Source organism: Solenopsis invicta, chromosome 12 (genome assembly GCF_016802725.1).
Source record: "Solenopsis invicta isolate M01_SB chromosome 12, UNIL_Sinv_3.0, whole genome shotgun sequence".
NCBI classification, from domain to species: Eukaryota; Metazoa; Arthropoda; class Insecta; order Hymenoptera; family Formicidae; genus Solenopsis; species Solenopsis invicta.
Window position 1 is genome coordinate 15505074 of NC_052675.1, and position 18059 is coordinate 15523132.

Here is an 18059-nt window from a genome sequence, read left to right on the forward strand (position 1 = left end):
TATACGTTACTTTAATTCAAGGTTTTTCTCCCTCGAGGGTTAAAATAAATAAGTTTTCGCTCGGTGAAATCCTTTATTACATTTTTATACGCGAATAAGCGTGAAAGAAGGACTGTTTTGAACGCCGTGACGTTGACAGACATCCTTTGAAATCCGTATCGGCGTTCGAAGACTCGTATCTATTGGCGTGAGGACTTCCATTAACGCCACACGCGCGCGGAATCAATATTAATATGAGCTACATATGTATATACTGGATGTTCCAGAAAATCTAGCAGGCCATTTTCTGTTTAAGTATTCTTGGCCAATGTAGAATCGATTTTTGCTAAAGTAGACGAAACCTCAATTATTTTTAACTTGCGAACTGTTGGAAGATTCGACGAAAATTAAATTTTAAATATGCAAACGGATTTAATTGAAATCTCCTTTACTTTATTGAATTTGTAATTTGAGATTAATTGCAATGATAATTAATGCTGAAAACCGGCAACTAATGAATTAATGAAGTCCCTCGAAGTATCTCTTCGAGGGACTTGAAGAAAGATCGATACCAAGTTGACGAAAGAGTTCGTGGATGAGGTGGTAAGCTAAATCTGAGACGTACTGTACGTCGTCGGTAGCGCTTAATAGCTGTTAGTACACGTCGCTCGAAAATGGAATTGAATGGAGTTAATGTGCACGTTCCAATCAATATCCCCTCCCGTGTACATCCCGTGTACCCTATTGTACGTTTGCCTAGATAATGAGACGTCACGGTCAGTTCAGTGCGGCCGTTATTTATAATCCACAATTGAGTCTACACACTCACCTATCTCTCTCTATTCAACCCGGCATTCAACGTAGTACGTGTGCTCTCATGCATATCACGTTAAACCACGTGCACATCGGAAAACGATGAGTGATAAGCGACGTGTTGTTACGAACAGTGAAGAAGATAAGCTCATGTACCAAACAAACTCGAACACGTGTAATTTTAATGGGTTTACGCAAACATCATTCACAACAGTGTATATCAGTTTGATTGGATCGATGTTAAATGAATTTCTAATCGGTCTGTTATTACACTTCAAAAGAAAACGAGATGCATTGAGAAAATGTTTCATTTTATATCTGAGGAATTTATATCTTCAAGTCTTTCTGAGATTCTACTAAATCCGCTTATGTATGTGTTAAATTTTTATTTACACAATCGTCTTTTCGTCAATTTCCAAATGTTTACGTAAAACCGTTTTATGCCGATACGCAAATAATTGTATGTTAAATCCGCTTTGCGCTAGAAAAATGTTTACTATTCTAAATAAGATTATCGCACACGAGGGTAGGAAAACTTATTGCCGTGGCTCGTAAATCCGTTTGAGATCCCTTCCGTGCGAAAGATAGCCCCAGGATACATCAAGGATTTCGTCTTGAATTTTGCACGCGTTTGGGGCACGCGGCTCCCCACTTCGATAACATAAACAGCATTCGCTTTCAGCGAAAGGCCAGAGGGAACACTGTGTGGTTGAATATGCTACACTTGTGAAAAATAGATAAAGCCAGTTTGTGCCGAATGTTCATAAGAAAATATTGCCAAAATTTTAACGTAATCATTCGAATTACTATTCGGCCTATATTTTAAATATTTTTCCAGAGCAAGTTACTAAATTGTATACATTACATTTATATCTTTAGATAAATATTTTGCAGAATAAAAATTACACAAATAAAAAGAATTCCAAGATATTCAAGAATGAATATGCTACACAGAAAGAACAATTTTACTGCAAGATCTAAAAATTTAGCTAGATACAGATGAGAAAATAATTTTATGTTGAGCCATCAAAATAATATGTATAATAGAATGCTCAAAAATGATAATGTTGCTGCAAACAGTTTTGGCATTCTAACAATCAAGTTAAACATTCGATACATTTTTTCAACAACACAATTATTTTCAAATCTATATTTCAGAAAAATTGTTCTTTCCGTACAGTTGTGAAAAATAAAGTCAATTTGCCGATGTTTGTAAGAAAATGTTGCCAGAATTTTGACGTAACCATTCGAATTGCTATTCGGCCTAAATATTTTTCTAAAGAGCAAGTTACTAAATTTTATACATTACATTTATATCTTCAGATAAATATCTTGCAGAATAAAAATTATACATGGAAAGAACAATTTTGTTGAAATAGAGATATGAAAATAAACATGTTGAACCATTAAAAAATTTAACTTGCGCATTTAAGTTGATTGCTAGAATGTTAAAACTTTTTGCAGATGTGCCATCATGCTTGAATGCCTTACATAATAATTTTGATAGCATAACATAAAACTATTTTCTCATCTGTATCTACAGCTAAATTTTTAGATACTGCCGTAAAATTGTTTTTTTCCGTGTGCAAAATAAAAAAAATTTCCAAATTATTCGATCGATTCGTAAACTGTCCCATCTGTCAATACATCACGCTGTGAAGTTTCAGAAATAGCAGAATAGAAAAATCGCAAGCTTTTGTCCGTAAAATCTGCCCTGCGCGGCAAAAAGCATTACGGAAAAAGATAATATCATCTGGACCATTCGCGCATTGCGATACGGATATGCATCCGCACCGCACGCGATACGGTTTACCGATTCGTCGTTTAGCTTTCGACCCTGTTTGCTGCCAGTGAGAAATAAAAACGACCGTTGTAACGCGGTAGATGAGCGGGTTGGAACGGATAGTACGTATTGTGGAAAAGTTCGTAAAAAAAAACCCATGAGCGATATTACGGCGTGTCCGCCGAGGCGGACGTATAATTTCCGGCCTGACGTTGAATTCTCGTCAGCAGCGTGTGCCTCCATTCCGCTGTCGCGGCTCGACGTGTGTCCCACCGTCTCTTTCGCGAGGCAGTTTGTTTGCGTTAAGCCGCGTATACGTCTAACGAATGGGTGAACAAACCTGAACGCAGCATCAGGGAATCAAACCGAAGCGAACCGGAAACAGAGTTTTCTCTCCCCGACTACGAAACAACGCGCGGTTTTCTCCTAATTTTTCGTCTCTTTTCGCTCTACTAAATGTCTCGTGCATCGACGCAAATCTCACCAAATTTCTCAAGCGTGAGACGCGAAAAATTCTTCAAACGCATCTGAGTTGAATTCTCACGATCGTCATTGCGTGCCTGACGCGCGGAGGAGCACGCATAGAACCGTGTAGAAGCACAATGTATTTTTTCAAAACAACAGCCTTATTAACTGTCGTCCGCGGGAGCTTGTTTCGCTAAATGATTGATGCGGTACATTTTGAAGAGACAAGAAACAAGCTGAACAACGCGCGATGCGTCTATGTGCCTTATCTAAGGTGGCGGCGTTAAATCGATGCGCGTGATCGCGCATACTAATACAGAATGCGAGATATATATATTTCGGCTTTCCCCAGCTACACACTTAGGCCTTGCGTAATTTGTTTAACGTATGTCGCGTCCATCGAATAAAATTCCGCACGACAAACTCGTTCGCTATCGACCCTTGACCACGGATGGCTACTATAACGCGATTAAACAAGATAAACGATGTACGTATTTCTTATCGTGACCTCTCGTCGGATCATTAATCATTGCACCATTTCTAAACTTCGCTTTTTTAACACTGTTTAGAAATAATAGAATAACAGTCAACTCTTTAGCTGCAACTGCCGTGTACATAGATTTTAGATGGGTAAATAGACTTTGACAAATTTAATAATCATTCATTATTTAAAAAGAGCTATTGCGACCTCAATATTTTTATATTACAATTTGTGATTCCAGTTAAACTTCAAAATTTTATATTTGTAATAATTATATCTATATTCATTAATAATTTTAATAAAAGACTGTCTCGCATGCAGCTAAAAAGTTAATTCACGTGGAAAAAAACGAGCGTGAACTTACCTTTTCTCGGAGCATGTCTCTCACCCTGGTCGCCTGACTCCTACTCCTATGCAGCTCCAATTGCAACTCTAGACATCTCTCCTGCCAATTGAGCTCCTCCACTGTCGTCGTGTACCCGTCGAAGCTCTTGGAGGTGCTGTAAGTGGGTCTGACGTCCAGCTTCTCCCTCTTCAGGTCGACGTTGCCACCAGTGGCTCTCGGATCGACGAACAATCTGCCCGTTTCGTACATCCGTGAGGCCGGTAGTTGCTCCGGCGGTTGCCTGCCGGAGAACGAGAACGCCCTATCGAAGTGACCTCTACCGCTGGAAGGACCCGGATCATAGTTCGACCTTCCCCTACAGAGAGGACTGCCTGGCTCCTTTCCGACGTCGTAGGCCAAGTCGGATTGAACTGGAGTGATGAACGTTCTCTTATCCGCGTACTCCACGTGACCGCTCGACTCGGACGTAAAGTCGTACGGGCTGCACTTGGGCTTTTCGCGAAGCTCGATGTAGCCGGCGCTCCTAGCGGTCTCGGCGAAGCTCTTGTCCTTGTGGAAGAACAAATTCGGCACATTGACGTAGGGCGAGTCTCTCACGTGCACCACCGGCGGTAGCGCGCCGCCGTCGACGTCACTTCCCGCATTGTTGTTATTGTTGTTATTAATGTTCGCGGAAACACTGGTGGAGGTACTGGCGGTGCTGATAGCGGTGGTGACAGTGGCGCTGACGTGCCTAGGCCGTGGCGGTGGCGTTGGAGCCTGTCGAAACTGTCGCGGCCACAATCGCGGGCTATCGGGTCCGGAATTCGAGCTGCCGGCCGCCCCGACGCCGCTCGGACTTGCTCGTGACGACGATGGAACACCGGCGGTGGCTGTTAACAAAGAAAAATATTTTTTTAAATTCAACAATTTTTCTTTCATTCTAAAAAAAAAATCTGTGGAATGAAATTGGAATAACCCAATCAAACCATTGTTTGAACTAAAGACTGCAATTGTTTGATTTTTTAAAATAATATATATCTATATCTTTGACCGGTATTAATGGACTAATACAAATTAGTCGTGAATAATTTGCAATCTTTGATTAATTAATTACAGATTTATTCATTCATTTTTTTTATTGGGCCTTTTAATCTAAACAATAAAATTTGTAACTATATCTTAAAGTAAATACTTGTACGGAAAAAAAAATTAGTTGCAGTCGCAAAAATCTATACTTATATGGCAAAATTTTAGTTATATATAGCTAAAGTTTAGCTATATCATACACACATTTTTGGTGCTGCAACTAACTCATCTATTTTTTGTGTGTCATAAAATTAAATTACTTTTTCACTGGAACAATTTTGTTATACTATTGTAAGCAACAAAAAAATCACGGTCCTAAATATCTTAACACTCTTCAAACAATTTTATTGTTCGAGTGAAAATATAGTGTTATTTCAATAAAGAAATTCGTTGCTAATAGCTAAATTAAAGTGCTAAAGTTTATTGCACATCAAAAAGCGAGACAAAATGGTTATTCCAAGCGATAAATTAATTGTAAAGAGCAACTTTTATATCAATTAAACATATTTTATGTCATTTTTATGCACAGAAATGTTTTATTCCATTGAACAATATTTTACGTAATTAAAGAAAATATTATTTTATTGAAAAATAATTTTTTTAAGCCATCGCGTTTTTTCTGCCAAACAATGCGATTTAATGCAATAAAACAAAAAAAATTGTATTTAATAAAATTTTTTTTTAAATTGACGTTCAACAGAAAAAATAACTTTGCAACTGTTGTAAAAAAATTCTTTAATATTTATTCTGATTTGACAGGTCTTCTTCGCTTGCCATACGTTTGTCAGCGCGTAGGCGATCTCTTCTGCATATATCGCGTAGACATATGAAATCTACAGTTTTAACATCGGCTCCAAATGACCTATATTAGAAAAAATTGTTTTGGGCAGAGTTACTCTCGGTGGTTTATTTTTGTCCTTGAAAAGTGGTAATCGCTTCTAAAATCGATTAAAAATTGATTTGTAGTTATACTGTTTTGAGTGGATTTAAACCTGGGTCTTTGGTACGGAGAGCAAACTCGCAACTCCTTCTGCCACATTGCCACCAATCTGGCAGATGCAAAGGGCAAAAACGAATCGTATTAAAGAATCTTACAATTCATCCATCAATATAACTATCTTAAAAGTTGCAAAACTGCTTTTTTTACTGAACGCAACAATTGTTTCTGTAAAGTAAATGTAGTCCAAAACAAATGGAAAAACCGAATGTAAAAAAAACATTTCTTTTGCCAACCTGTAGCGATTTGGCCCGACTGACCGACGGCGGCAGATCCACCGCTGGCATCTTGCACGCGCGCACCCAGCCGCGGGCTGCACGGCGCCGAGTTGGAGCTGAAGTCGCTGGCGAGCCGCGTGATCGGATCGAGAATCTGCGAGAGACGGCGAGCCGACGACGAGCCACGTATCTCGTCCATCGTCCTTCGTGATTCGTCACGACCTTACAGTGACGCCTCTTCCTGCCCGCCGACTTCTGCTTCCTGCCGGAAGATCCTCAGTGCATCTGGTAGCCTGCGCTTATGTTTCTTCCTTCCTCGGATTACCGCGTTCTTTCTGCGAGGGATCGACTCGATACCGACGCTCGGGGAGCAAAGGCTGCTCATCCTCGCCATTTCGTTATCTCACACGCTCGTACGGTCATCGTCGATCGCGGCATTGGTCTCGGGCTTGCGCTGCGACCTAAAAAAAAAGATTTCTTTTTGGAGAAATATTATAGGACCTCTTGCGAGTGATAAAGTAGAGAGGGACGACAACGTTATCGCTGATACTGGTTTCAAACGACGAGACTATCAATTTTTTATGGAAAATGCCGTTGAAGATGTCGTGGCCTCTGTCTTGTCAACTGTCTGACGTACTTATTTTTCTAATCGCATCTATAGACATTTATAAATGTAACATCCAGAGATGGGAAGTGATGCGTTACAAGTAACGAGTCACCGTTATTTTTATTTTTATAATAATTTAGTAGTGATGTTACAATTTTTCATAATTATAATTGTCACTTTTTTGACAAGTAAATCGTTGATGCGTTACTTATAAGTAACTTTGCTGATTAGAAATTTTTTGTTCCTTTTATTAGAATTAAAAAAATAGTTTGGTTATGCAACGCAAATCTTTTTAAATGAAAAAAATATATTTTTAAAATCAGAGCAACTAAATTATTTCTTACATTTTTGTCAATACTTTCTTCGAATTAAAAAAAATTTCTTTTAATTAAACAAATAATTTGAATAAATAATCTATATACTACAAAAAAACTAATAGTTCATTTCTTGAAATCAAATTGTTATTTTCTTCAAAGGCATTTTCACTTTAACGTAAAATACCAAGTTAAAGAAACGATTTCATCAATTTAAACATAACTTTTCTCTGAGTGAATTAACGAGTTATTTTTTTTACGCGTCGATTGTCAAAAGTGACTATTCCAACCCTGGCTTTACCATTACTATTATGAAAAATTATAATGCTATTACCAAATAATTATAAAACAAGGAACGATAAGTAACGGCGTTGTTTACATAATAAACTTCTCATATTACACATTAATGTAATTTAATAGTTTAATTAAAATCTTAATTGGCATGATTAACGAGGGAAGAACTGCAAAAATATTTGTTCAGTTTTCCTGCAGCTTCGTTATCGCCATTATTTTATCGGCAAGATACGGCGTCAAAGTCTTGTCTGTCGCTGAGCGCTTCCGACGTTTCGGCGACAGAGACAAGAAAAGTGCGACGCGGAAAGATGGCACACAGGGCTGCAAAGTTTATTTTAAGGTCGACGTTAAAAGGAGCCAAATGAAAAACCGGATGGAGGGAGTGGATGAGCGCAACCCGTCTCGTTCTGCAATTACTACACGGACGACGGGTCGGCTCGTGAAAAATTCCAGCCTTTGCGACCTGCCTCAGGAAGTAGATGACGAGCACAAAGGGAACTGAAATAAAACGCAAATAAAAAAGAAAACGGAAAGAGAAACGACTGCGAGCGTTAAAAAATATAAATCTCATAAGCACAGCTACGTTTCAAGATCATGAATCTTTAAATGTATTTCAAAAAATTAAGAGAAACTCTTACTTTCAATTGTACACAAAGTGCTAAAACGGGAAGTTTATTAAATACTTTGATCATTCTGTTTGTAAATGGCTTTTATCCTAATTACCAAGAAAAAGGTTTAAAATTGTTTTCACTGTTACTCAATAAAATGTTTTGTTGGTGTAGATTAAACGTCAGAATAAAAATTTGTCGCTTTTTTTCTATCTGTCAAAATATTGTTTGTCATATATAGAATTTATAACAGCAACATTTTAACAATTCAGATAAAAATTCTGTCTTTGTTATTTAGATTGATTAAGTATCAAACATCGATATTACAATATTTGCTAACCGTTTATTTCGTTAATTCGTTAATTTTTTGCAGCCAAAAGGCTGTAAAGTCATTTTTTTGAGTGGTTGAAAAATTATTATAGTATAATTCGTTGTGCGCGAGAGAATTAATGACAAATGTTAACTTCTTTTCTGGGAATTACGATATGCTGCTCACTATGTAACACAAGTCATGACTCGCGAGTCGTGACATGTGACATATATGTGACACGCTGTGAATTAGCTTTAAACGGTCGTGAGGTCACCCAATCTCTTCTCGCAAACTTGCCGTTAATTCACCGGACGATCTCTTCTTTGCGTCATTTATATTCATATTTTTCACAGAACGGAACATCTCCATTTTCTATTTAATATCTACGCGATACAGATTAAAATTTTTCAAAAGATTTATTAAAAATTTAATGAGAAGTAATGATTTTCCTGTGACTAAAACCGCACACACAGTAAATAAAAGAGAGTGACTAAGAACTTTATCTTTTTATCAATTTGAAGCCAATTTTTTAAATATAAAAACATTTAAATATTAAATATTTCTGACTTTAAAATATTTACAAAAATAATTAAAAAATTTTAATAAATTATATTTAAAATTTGCAAATTATAAATTAATTTTTTAAAAATTGCAAATTAAATTTCTGTTTCGGTCATTGATCAAACGCTTTTCGTAGCTTTTCGATACCGCATTCCTTAATCTATTTCTTACATGTTTTTGTACTCGCGCAAAGAACGTGCTTTATGATTGGCGAAATTACCCTTCCCCATTTATCTCTACTCTTGGTATGTACGAGAATTACTGTTATGATGTACGAAATCGATAATTCGTATTCAAGCCAGACATCGCCCAGTTTTCCCTTCGAATTAAGTATTAATGTTTGAATGCTAAAGTTCGTGAGACAGAAATAATTCTTGCTTGATTATTACTGGTCTTCTCAGTGACAGAAATACGCGGGTTCACCGGAAGACCAAAAAGTTATTTCGGAAGATTTTTAATGAACAAAAACAACTTTTAATATTCAAGGATACAATAAAACTTTATCTTCAATTTAAAATCAATCTTCGCATCTTTGTTTAAGATTTATATTTTGAAGTTTAAGCCACAAAGATGAACGTTGAAGATTTATTTGTGATAAGCAAAATTTATATTCGGCCGTTATGCCGAAAAAAACTCAGATCGGTCAAAGAATTCGTAGGATGTCAAGTCTCGACACAACCCCGTATGCAGGCGATGCTCGACCTCCGGTTCCCCGCGGTGTCCATGAATAAATTTCAAATTAACTTTCGAACGATTTCCGCGTTATACGAGGCGCGACGGAAGCCCTCCGCAATCTCGGAGGCTCTTACAAGGAGGCAGCCTTTATATCACCGAGGGCTCGCTCGCATACTCACTCTCTAAGTAAAGCCTCGTCGGAGACTACGAGGAAGACTTTCATCGACGGTACGGATCGTAAAAGTATCGCGGTATTCAAAAATCCGAGGGCTTGCACGGAATATCAAGTTGTAAGACGGGAGAAAAGTGCAAAATAAAAAAAAATCCGAATGCGAAAGATATTGAGATACATAAATCCCCCAATCTAAATTTATTAAAAATAATGTTCGATACTACAAACGTACCTTTTAAGGATGTATGTGTTATATCTCGAAACATTACTAAAAAGAAAAAAAATATTTCATAGAATATTTTAGTACTACGTTTGAGTATTTGTGTGAAATTCAAGCACAATTCTCTCATTGGTTTAAAAATTTTTTAATTTTTTATTTACTCTTGATTCTTGTGTGAAATCGCGTTTTGTAATATTTATTTGCAAATTTGATGAAAAAACAGTATTACGACTTAAATCAAATTTTTTTTATATGTATTCATAAAACTAATAAATATTCGTTCAAAAATTCATTTACATCTACGGTTTGCTCGTTTAAAAGAAATTTATTTAAAACAAAATATGATCACTTTCGCTGCAAAAGCCATTGTAAACCAAATTTTTCGTTATTTTTCTTTTGTAGTCGGTTTTCGAGCCAAAATTCAAACATTCGCAATCAAACTTTTTTGTTGTTAATTAAAAAGAAAAAAAAAGAATAAACCTAAGAAGCCTTTAGTCTTTAAATAGTCGTTAACTTCTATTTTTATACACATTGTATAGCACCATCCTGAAATAGTTCTTGATTAACATTTTGAATAACGTAAACAAATCATCTATTTTCGCTGAAGAGGCAAAAAACATTATTATGCGCAATGCAATTCTTTTACGAAGAAACACTACAGAAAAGCCGAAAAAAATGCGATGGGTGCATTAAATTCTAAAGGATTTTCTGTTTACGAACGGATGGTACATGAAAACGTATGTTTGAAATATACAAAATACATCGTATATTTAAAACATACAATCCTTTTCTGGAATCCGTAACATGTACACAATGTACATTTTTAAAAGGACCAAAAAACAACAAGAGATGAGTGTGTGTGAAGCTGGCGTATCATTTCGTGGAAACTCACGAAATGTTGAGAGTTCTGGCTTTATTTACAATAGTTCTATAGTTCCTGATAGATAAAACAAATAGTTCTGGTCTTTAAAGCGAAAAAAACATATAGGACAAACATACGTGTTTGGCGGGAGTTAATAATTTTTTATTAAATATTAAATAACGGAATCGACCGGCACTCTTCGGAAGGCGTTTAGATACGTTCAGAACTGGAGGAGAAATATTTTTGTGTACCCGGAACTCTATTATATAATATTATAAAATAAATATTTTATAATAATTTTTTTTTTTTTATTAAATAAACTATGTTAAACGCTAGAACTCTTTCTAGAACTCATCTAGAACTATAGATCTTTTAAAATTCTACAAGAATTGGGTCTGGAAAATGACGCAGGACAAACTGAGACGCTGCGTGAACCTGGCGTCTCACTTTGTCCTATACGTTTTTTTCGTTTTAAAAGCCAGAACTATTTGTTTTATCTATCAGGAACTATAGAACTATTGTAAATAAAGCCAGAACTCTCAACATTTCGTGAGTTTCCACGAAATGATACGCCAGCTTCACACACACGATGAATGACGGCCGCTGCGAGAGAAGCGAAGAAATACACAAACCATCAGTTAATCAACCCTCTTTATAATTTAATAAGACACATAGGAAATACTCAATCTAATTACATACACCGAATAAAATGCTGTAACATGAATTATAATGTAGTCTGATTCAATTAAACATCAAATCATATAGGATGTCATCAATATACGTAGTTAATTCAATTAAATTTTATTCATTTAATTAAGTGTTATTGTCTTTACTTTTAATCTTTTTGTTTCATTAATATTGTTACTGGATTAACAAGATATTTCCAAGTAAACTGATGTTGTTGATTCAACAGCATTTTTTTTCTCTGTGTATGAAACAATTAACAAAATAAAGCTCATAATATACAAATGCCAAGATTAACAATAACGATTCAATGATGAGCCACTTTTCAGATTAAAAAAAAAAGAAATTTATTAATTATTAATTAAATAATTATGATTAATTACATACATTTCGGACTTTATTAGCTCTTCTTCAGTATGACAAATATTTTATTAACAATAATTTTAAAGTTGCAACTCATTTTATAATAATTATAATTTTTATAAGATAAAACAACAGAACAAAGAAAGCTTCTTGATCGATTTTTCGCTATGTAACAAAGAATGGATCAAAGAAAAAAAATTTTTTTTTTAAAACGATTACTTCATTCTATTTTAAATTTCATTATTTATATTTATTAATTTTAAACTGTTTTTGTGGAATTTAAATCTGTACTTTTCAAGATAAATTTTGTTGTTAACGACTATAATTATTCAAGTTATGAGTTATGACTTTAAGATTACTGCTTATAATAGAATATTCGTTACACTAAAGAAGGTAAAGTTTAAAACGTGCGTAATTATCCAAATGGCTATTCAATAATTAATAAATTTCTCTCCTTTTTCCATGTGAAAAGTGGATCGTCATTGTTAATCTTTGATTGCATTTGAAATAAACTGTCGTTCAAGCAGACACTTATTTACGAATTAATAAAATATTTTTTGTTAGCATAATAATTACATTGTGTACACGATAACAGTGATTACAGAAACGGAACGGAGGGCGAGCGCGTTCGGAAATATTTTTCGCGGGTACGTACACACATATAACTGTAACGGCAGTCAATCGCCGTTGTTAGAACCCTGTTTTGTCATTGCGTAACTAGCGGCGGTCACGAAGCAAGCGGTAGCCGTGGGCCGGCCAAACCGGCCAGCGTGGCTCGCGTTTTGCATAAATTACGCGTTCTTCTGTCGCGGCTTCGGTCGCGTGATCGCGCGACGTTATTGTCGAAATGACGTTGCCGCGGGGCGCGGGCTACCGCGTTACAGGCGCGGCAAAACAAATAGGCCGCCGGCACGTGAAACGTAATGTGTATGTACAAGAGACGGGGGTTCTCGTGAACGAGACAGCGTGCCATCGGTTCCGGCTTATACCTCGCGACAAATTTCATTTCGACCACGCTCGCGCTCGCCGACGAGACGATATTATAGGACCTCTGGACTTCGATATCGATAGCGTCAATTTACGTGTGTAGTGTCCCTTTTTTTTTCTCGTGCAAAATCAATACCTGCATATACTGCTAGAATACGTTCGCGAATATTCGTTTGCGAGGTACGTTGATTTATTGGACCGTTGCGCGTGAGACGCCGGCGTCGCCAAGTTTCAGCTTTATGGGACGCTTTTATAAAGTAAAATACCTTTGACACAGATGCTATTTTAGTGTATTACAAATCGTCCTGGTGACACGGTTCTTTTTATAAAAAATATGCTCCAGTTCTGAGATTTTTCAAGTTGCAAATCTGTATAGCCAAATGAAAAAATTCACAGCTTATAATAGAATAATATTGTAAAAACAATTGGTGTGATATAAATTCTACGGATATTAATATGTGAAAGAATAAAAATGATCTGCGAAATTCAACGGGTAAGCACACAATAAAATCTATTGGCGAAAATAATTTGGTATTTTTGTAAACACTTGAAATTTGGCTTTAACAGGCTTGTTAGCAAAAAAAAAAAAAACATTCCCTTATTTTTTCCAGTTTTCTGGTCACTTTATGGAAAATTTTCGCGACCGAAGCCAAAAAGGAAAACTTAATAAAAACAAAGAAAAAATATTAAAATTTTTAAATTACAATTACAAAATTGTTAAAGTATAAAAAATAATATAAAATAAAATATTGATCATACTTTTGACACATTTTTAAAGCATTTAAAAGTTTCAATGCACTTTTGAGAGGAGCATTTATATTTTCATTTATTTCTGAAATATCTTGACAAATGCTTCAAAACATTTGACTGATTAATCAAAACAAAGAATTTTATATGAATTGATCAAGCAAAGAATGCGTTTGTTATTTCATTAAAAGACTATGTCTTGTTATTACCGCTTTAATTAAAATTTTTTTATTTTGCCATTGCACAATTTTCAACAAATTTGTATGCAAAACAAAATTAAACTTTAACTTTGCAAAAGATATTGTAGTGTTCTTTTTTAATTGTATCTAGTGGCCTTCTGGAAATTCAAAGCAAAATTTAAAAATTCTAAAAAAATATTTATAAAGTTTCCTTAAATAATTTTAAAAATACTTGATAATTAAAAAAAAATAAAATTAAAAAATTTAATACTAGTTCACAGAAAAATTGAATTTTATATTAGATTAATAAATTATTTAATTCCTTGATTTTTTACCGTTTTCTCTGATCGCTAACAACCCTATTGAAACATGTAAATATCTTATATAATTTTTTCATGATCATGTGAATGATTTGTGAAACTTCGTTAACACATATAAAACTGAACCTTGACTTTGCAAGTCAAGATAACATAGTTTTTCTATTTAACTGTGTCCGTCAAAGGCTTTCTGCAAATCATTCATTGCAAAATTTAAAAATAAAAAAATATTTACAATGTTTCCTTAAATAATTTAAAAAATATTTGATAATTAAAAAAAAATAAAATTAAAAAATTTTAAATTAATTTACAATTTAATTTTAGATTAATGAATTTTTTTCTTTTCTTTTCTCTGAATGTTAACAACCCTGTTTAATTGTGACGCTGTCAATTGTAACAGTTTATCAGTAATGTAATAACGTTTTCTCCTTTCTACTTTTTCCTCGGGCATTCTCCAAAGCATTTGCTCAGCGACAAACGATTTCCGCGATATTGCATTTCGAAAATAGTGAACGCCACGGACGGTTTGCCACACGCGTGTTCGCCATCAAACAATTGCGAGTGCCCGTCACGGCAATTCTTATCGCGAACGTCCACGCTGTCGTTCCTCGTGTTATCCGAGGCCAGCTGTTGCAAAAGGTCCGCCGCTGATTCATGCCGAGTCTGCGATATTTATGCACGAAAATCGGTGTCGCGACACCGGGCTGTGTGACGTCGATACGACGCGCGACGGCGCCGCGCGACGCGTTCGATTCCGCGAACCGCTCGTAAATTTCTCGCGCGGACGTTCGTTAAAGGAAACCCGAGAAGTGTTCATCGTGAGAGACATGGAGAAAGAGAGAAAGGAGGGAGAGGGAGAGAGAAAGAGGGACGAAAGACGAAAGAGAAAACGCCGTACTCTGTGCGAGAGGCGCGGACAAAAGATGAATTCGAGACCGATGACCTTTCTCCCTTGAGGGAGAGAAGACACGAGAAAGAAGAGAGAGAGGGGGGGGGGGGGGAAAGAAACGAGAAAGAGAGAGAGAGAGAGAGAGAAGAAGAAGAGGGAAGAGAATAGCGAGAGGGGAAGGAAGAACGAGAGCGAGATGAGGTGAGGAAAGAGCGTTCGGGAAGACGCCGTTAGTCGATCGAGCTCGATGACTGTTTAGCATTCCGCCGTTGGAGGGGAAAAATAACGCACCTCGGGAATCACCTGGTGCGACGACGATCGACCGGCGATGCCAGTTTTCAAACTTGTTTCCTCTCTTCTCCTTTGCCTCCCTTCGTCCACGTCGTCGCCGTCGTCGTCGCCGTCGTTGTCACCGTCATCATCGTCGTCGTCGTGCCTCCGCTTTTACGCGCTCACCACGGTGATTCCCCACTCTTCGTCCACCCTTTACTCACGACTCTTCGGCCCGGCCTGTGTCGGTTCTTCCTCCGCGAAGAAGATTCGCGCGAGGCAGGCAGCCTCTCCGCGCGCGGAGAGGAGTGCGAGGCGAGTCCGAAGGGCCGACGACCAGCCAGCCGGGGAGAATAGTACCGACCGTAGGATGACAGCTCGCGCGCAAGTAGGTCAGGTACCGGAGCGGAGTGAGAGTGAGGGGGCGAGGAGGAGAAGGGGGAGGAAGAGAGGGAGGAGAAGAATGGAGCAGAGCGAGGTAGATCTGTCTCTTTCTCGTGTCCTGACGATTCTCGCGCGATCGTCCCGGCGATTCGCAGAGGAAGGACCCTTTATCCGTTTCGCCCTCTCTTCTTTTCCCGCCCTCCCCCGGTTCCACGAATGTAAAGCGCGACGAGACGCAACTCACCTTGCTGCGTACGGGGCTGAGGTAACGGCCCGTGACGATTTGAAACGGGCGCACTGAACACACTCCATGCCTCCTCTCCTGTCGTGCTCACCAGCGGTTGCACGAGCGGTCGCACACACCACCACCACCACCACAACCACCACACCACCACCCGTATGTGCGTCGTGCGTGCGTGCGTGCGTGCGTGGAACGCGCGCGCGGGAGGGTGCACACCGCGGTTTTTCGGGGCCTTCACAATCGGCGGGAGGCGCGCGGACGCGCCGTCACCGGCCGGACGCGTACGGCGGGCATTGGTGCGTGCGAAACGCGGACGGTCACGACGCGGAGGCGCGAAGAACGGGGAAAACACGGGAGTACGACGGGTCTCGCGCACAGGTCGCACGTCGCGTCGCAAAATACGCGTGCGAGTCGGCCCCGTTCGGCCGTGCTCGGCCCGGCTCGGCCACTGCCGTCACCGCGCCACCGCCGTTGCCACTGCTGGGCAGGTGGCGACGCCAACCGCCGGCCGCGGAAAGCTCCTTTTCAAACGCGTTGCATATTAATTGTTGGAGTAATCATGATGCATTATTCGAGCGCGAGACGGTGCGCGAGATGAATTACTCCGTACTGTCGGAAAAATGTTGAATGAAGATAAAAATGACAAAAAAGAGAAAATAGTTTCAGACTTGGAAATAGAAAGATATTCATACAAGGAAATTGTATATTAAAAGAAATACGAAATTACCAACACGGCGAGATATTCGAAATTTTCGAAAATATTTCATTCAGATTCCGGCAAACAAAAATAAATTTAATTTAAATGAAAATTGTAATTTATTTCCATTTATCAGAGTTAGAATCCTGCTTTAGAACCCCGGACCATGGATTTAAATGAACCTAAATGGATTGAAATACGAAATGCGCCATTCATCATTTTAAATTCAAATAAATTCATGTCCCTCCTATATTTGGATAAATGAATTAAAATACGAAGTAAGCTACTCATCATGTTGTGAATTTTGATGTATTTCTATTATTTTTGGATTCACAAAATAGATTTGAAAAATCTGAAGCGTGAATACGAAAACAAATTTATTTCTATATATTTCAATTCATTTTTGTTTGCTGGAAGATGTTAAGAAATAAGAATGTATAAAAAAATAATAACTAACTATTAAATAATGATGTGTTTGTATCTAATGTTTGCAAATTAATTGCATCGTGTTTTGGAGAGGATGCAACTTTGTCGTGTGATGCGGAGAGGATTTCAGATTCGACACATAAAAGTAGATTGCGGATATCGCGACATTTCTAACGGAAAGTTCTACAAAATTATTAAAATTTAATTATTAGTGAGTGTTTCAATTTTACCATTTTTTTTGTGGCTTTTCTGGAAATTTGTGTAGAATTTTTTCCGCCAGGGTTTGGCAATAATAATAATAGACGCGGTTATTCTCGTCGTTACGTATACTTTACGAAATATGTTTGGTAATTCGTCGTGTGCGAGATTCGCCATTGCACAGTAATAATCCCGAAAAATATAGAACACGTCGAATATGATTCCGTGATCCACCGCGAATCGTTCCATGACTGATGCAACTGATTACTGATCTAGAAAGCGATACTTCGAGAATCGCAATATCGACGAACGATATTCTCGAAATATCGAAACGTTTAAAGTGCAAGTTAATGGCACATTTCACGATCATAATTACGTGGGTCCCTTTTAAGTGCACTTTGCACAAAATGAATATATTATAAATTTAATCTATGTAGGAAAAGTTAAAGAAATTAAATATGGAGAAAAATATGCAAAAATGAAAATTATTACTACCGTAAAGATAAAAAATAAAATGCTTTTTTTAAATTAAAATAATTATTATAAAAAGTAATAAATCAATAACACACGTAATGAATATTTAACGTGACAGAAAAAAAAACAAAATAATTTAGTAAATATAGTAACTATTAAAAATGCCTGAAGTAGCGTTAATTGCAGTAACTCGTTTAATGTAATTTTTATTGTAATATTCAAAGAGAAAATTAAAATATTAAAACTCGAGATAGAAATAAAATTCAAACTTGATGCAGTTTGTTATTTAATTAGTAAAATTGTTTAATTGTTATTATTTAAATTGTTAGTTTAATTGTTATTAGTTTTCTACAAAATATTTTTAAAATTTAGCTTTAAAAAAATTTTAGCTCTAAATATCATCGCTTTGTGACTGACTATTCCAGATATA

At 37.0% G+C, this 18059-nt stretch overlaps 1 protein-coding gene across 7 annotated transcripts in view; it reads right to left on the reverse strand.

Moving 5' to 3' along the window:
- Positions 1-16256, reverse strand: part of LOC105201766 (uncharacterized protein CG43867) — an 81381-nt gene extending 65125 nt beyond the window's left edge. For 3 of the 7 annotated variants that reach the window (XM_011169954.3, XM_011169950.3, XM_011169953.3), the window contains exons 1-3: positions 15838-16254; positions 6169-6611; positions 3886-4739 (exon numbers count right to left, since the gene is read on the reverse strand). In XM_011169954.3, coding sequence (XP_011168256.1) covers positions 3886-4739; positions 6169-6349 — 1035 coding nt within the window. In that variant the 5' untranslated portion in view covers positions 6350-6611; positions 15838-16254. Of the gene's footprint in view, positions 1-3885; positions 4740-6168; positions 6612-15230; positions 15794-15837 lie in introns of those variants that run through there. The other 4 variants (XM_039456277.1, XM_026135934.2, XM_026135935.2 and 1 more) reach the window with 3 other exon arrangements.
- Positions 16257-18059: the final 1803 nt, after the last annotated feature.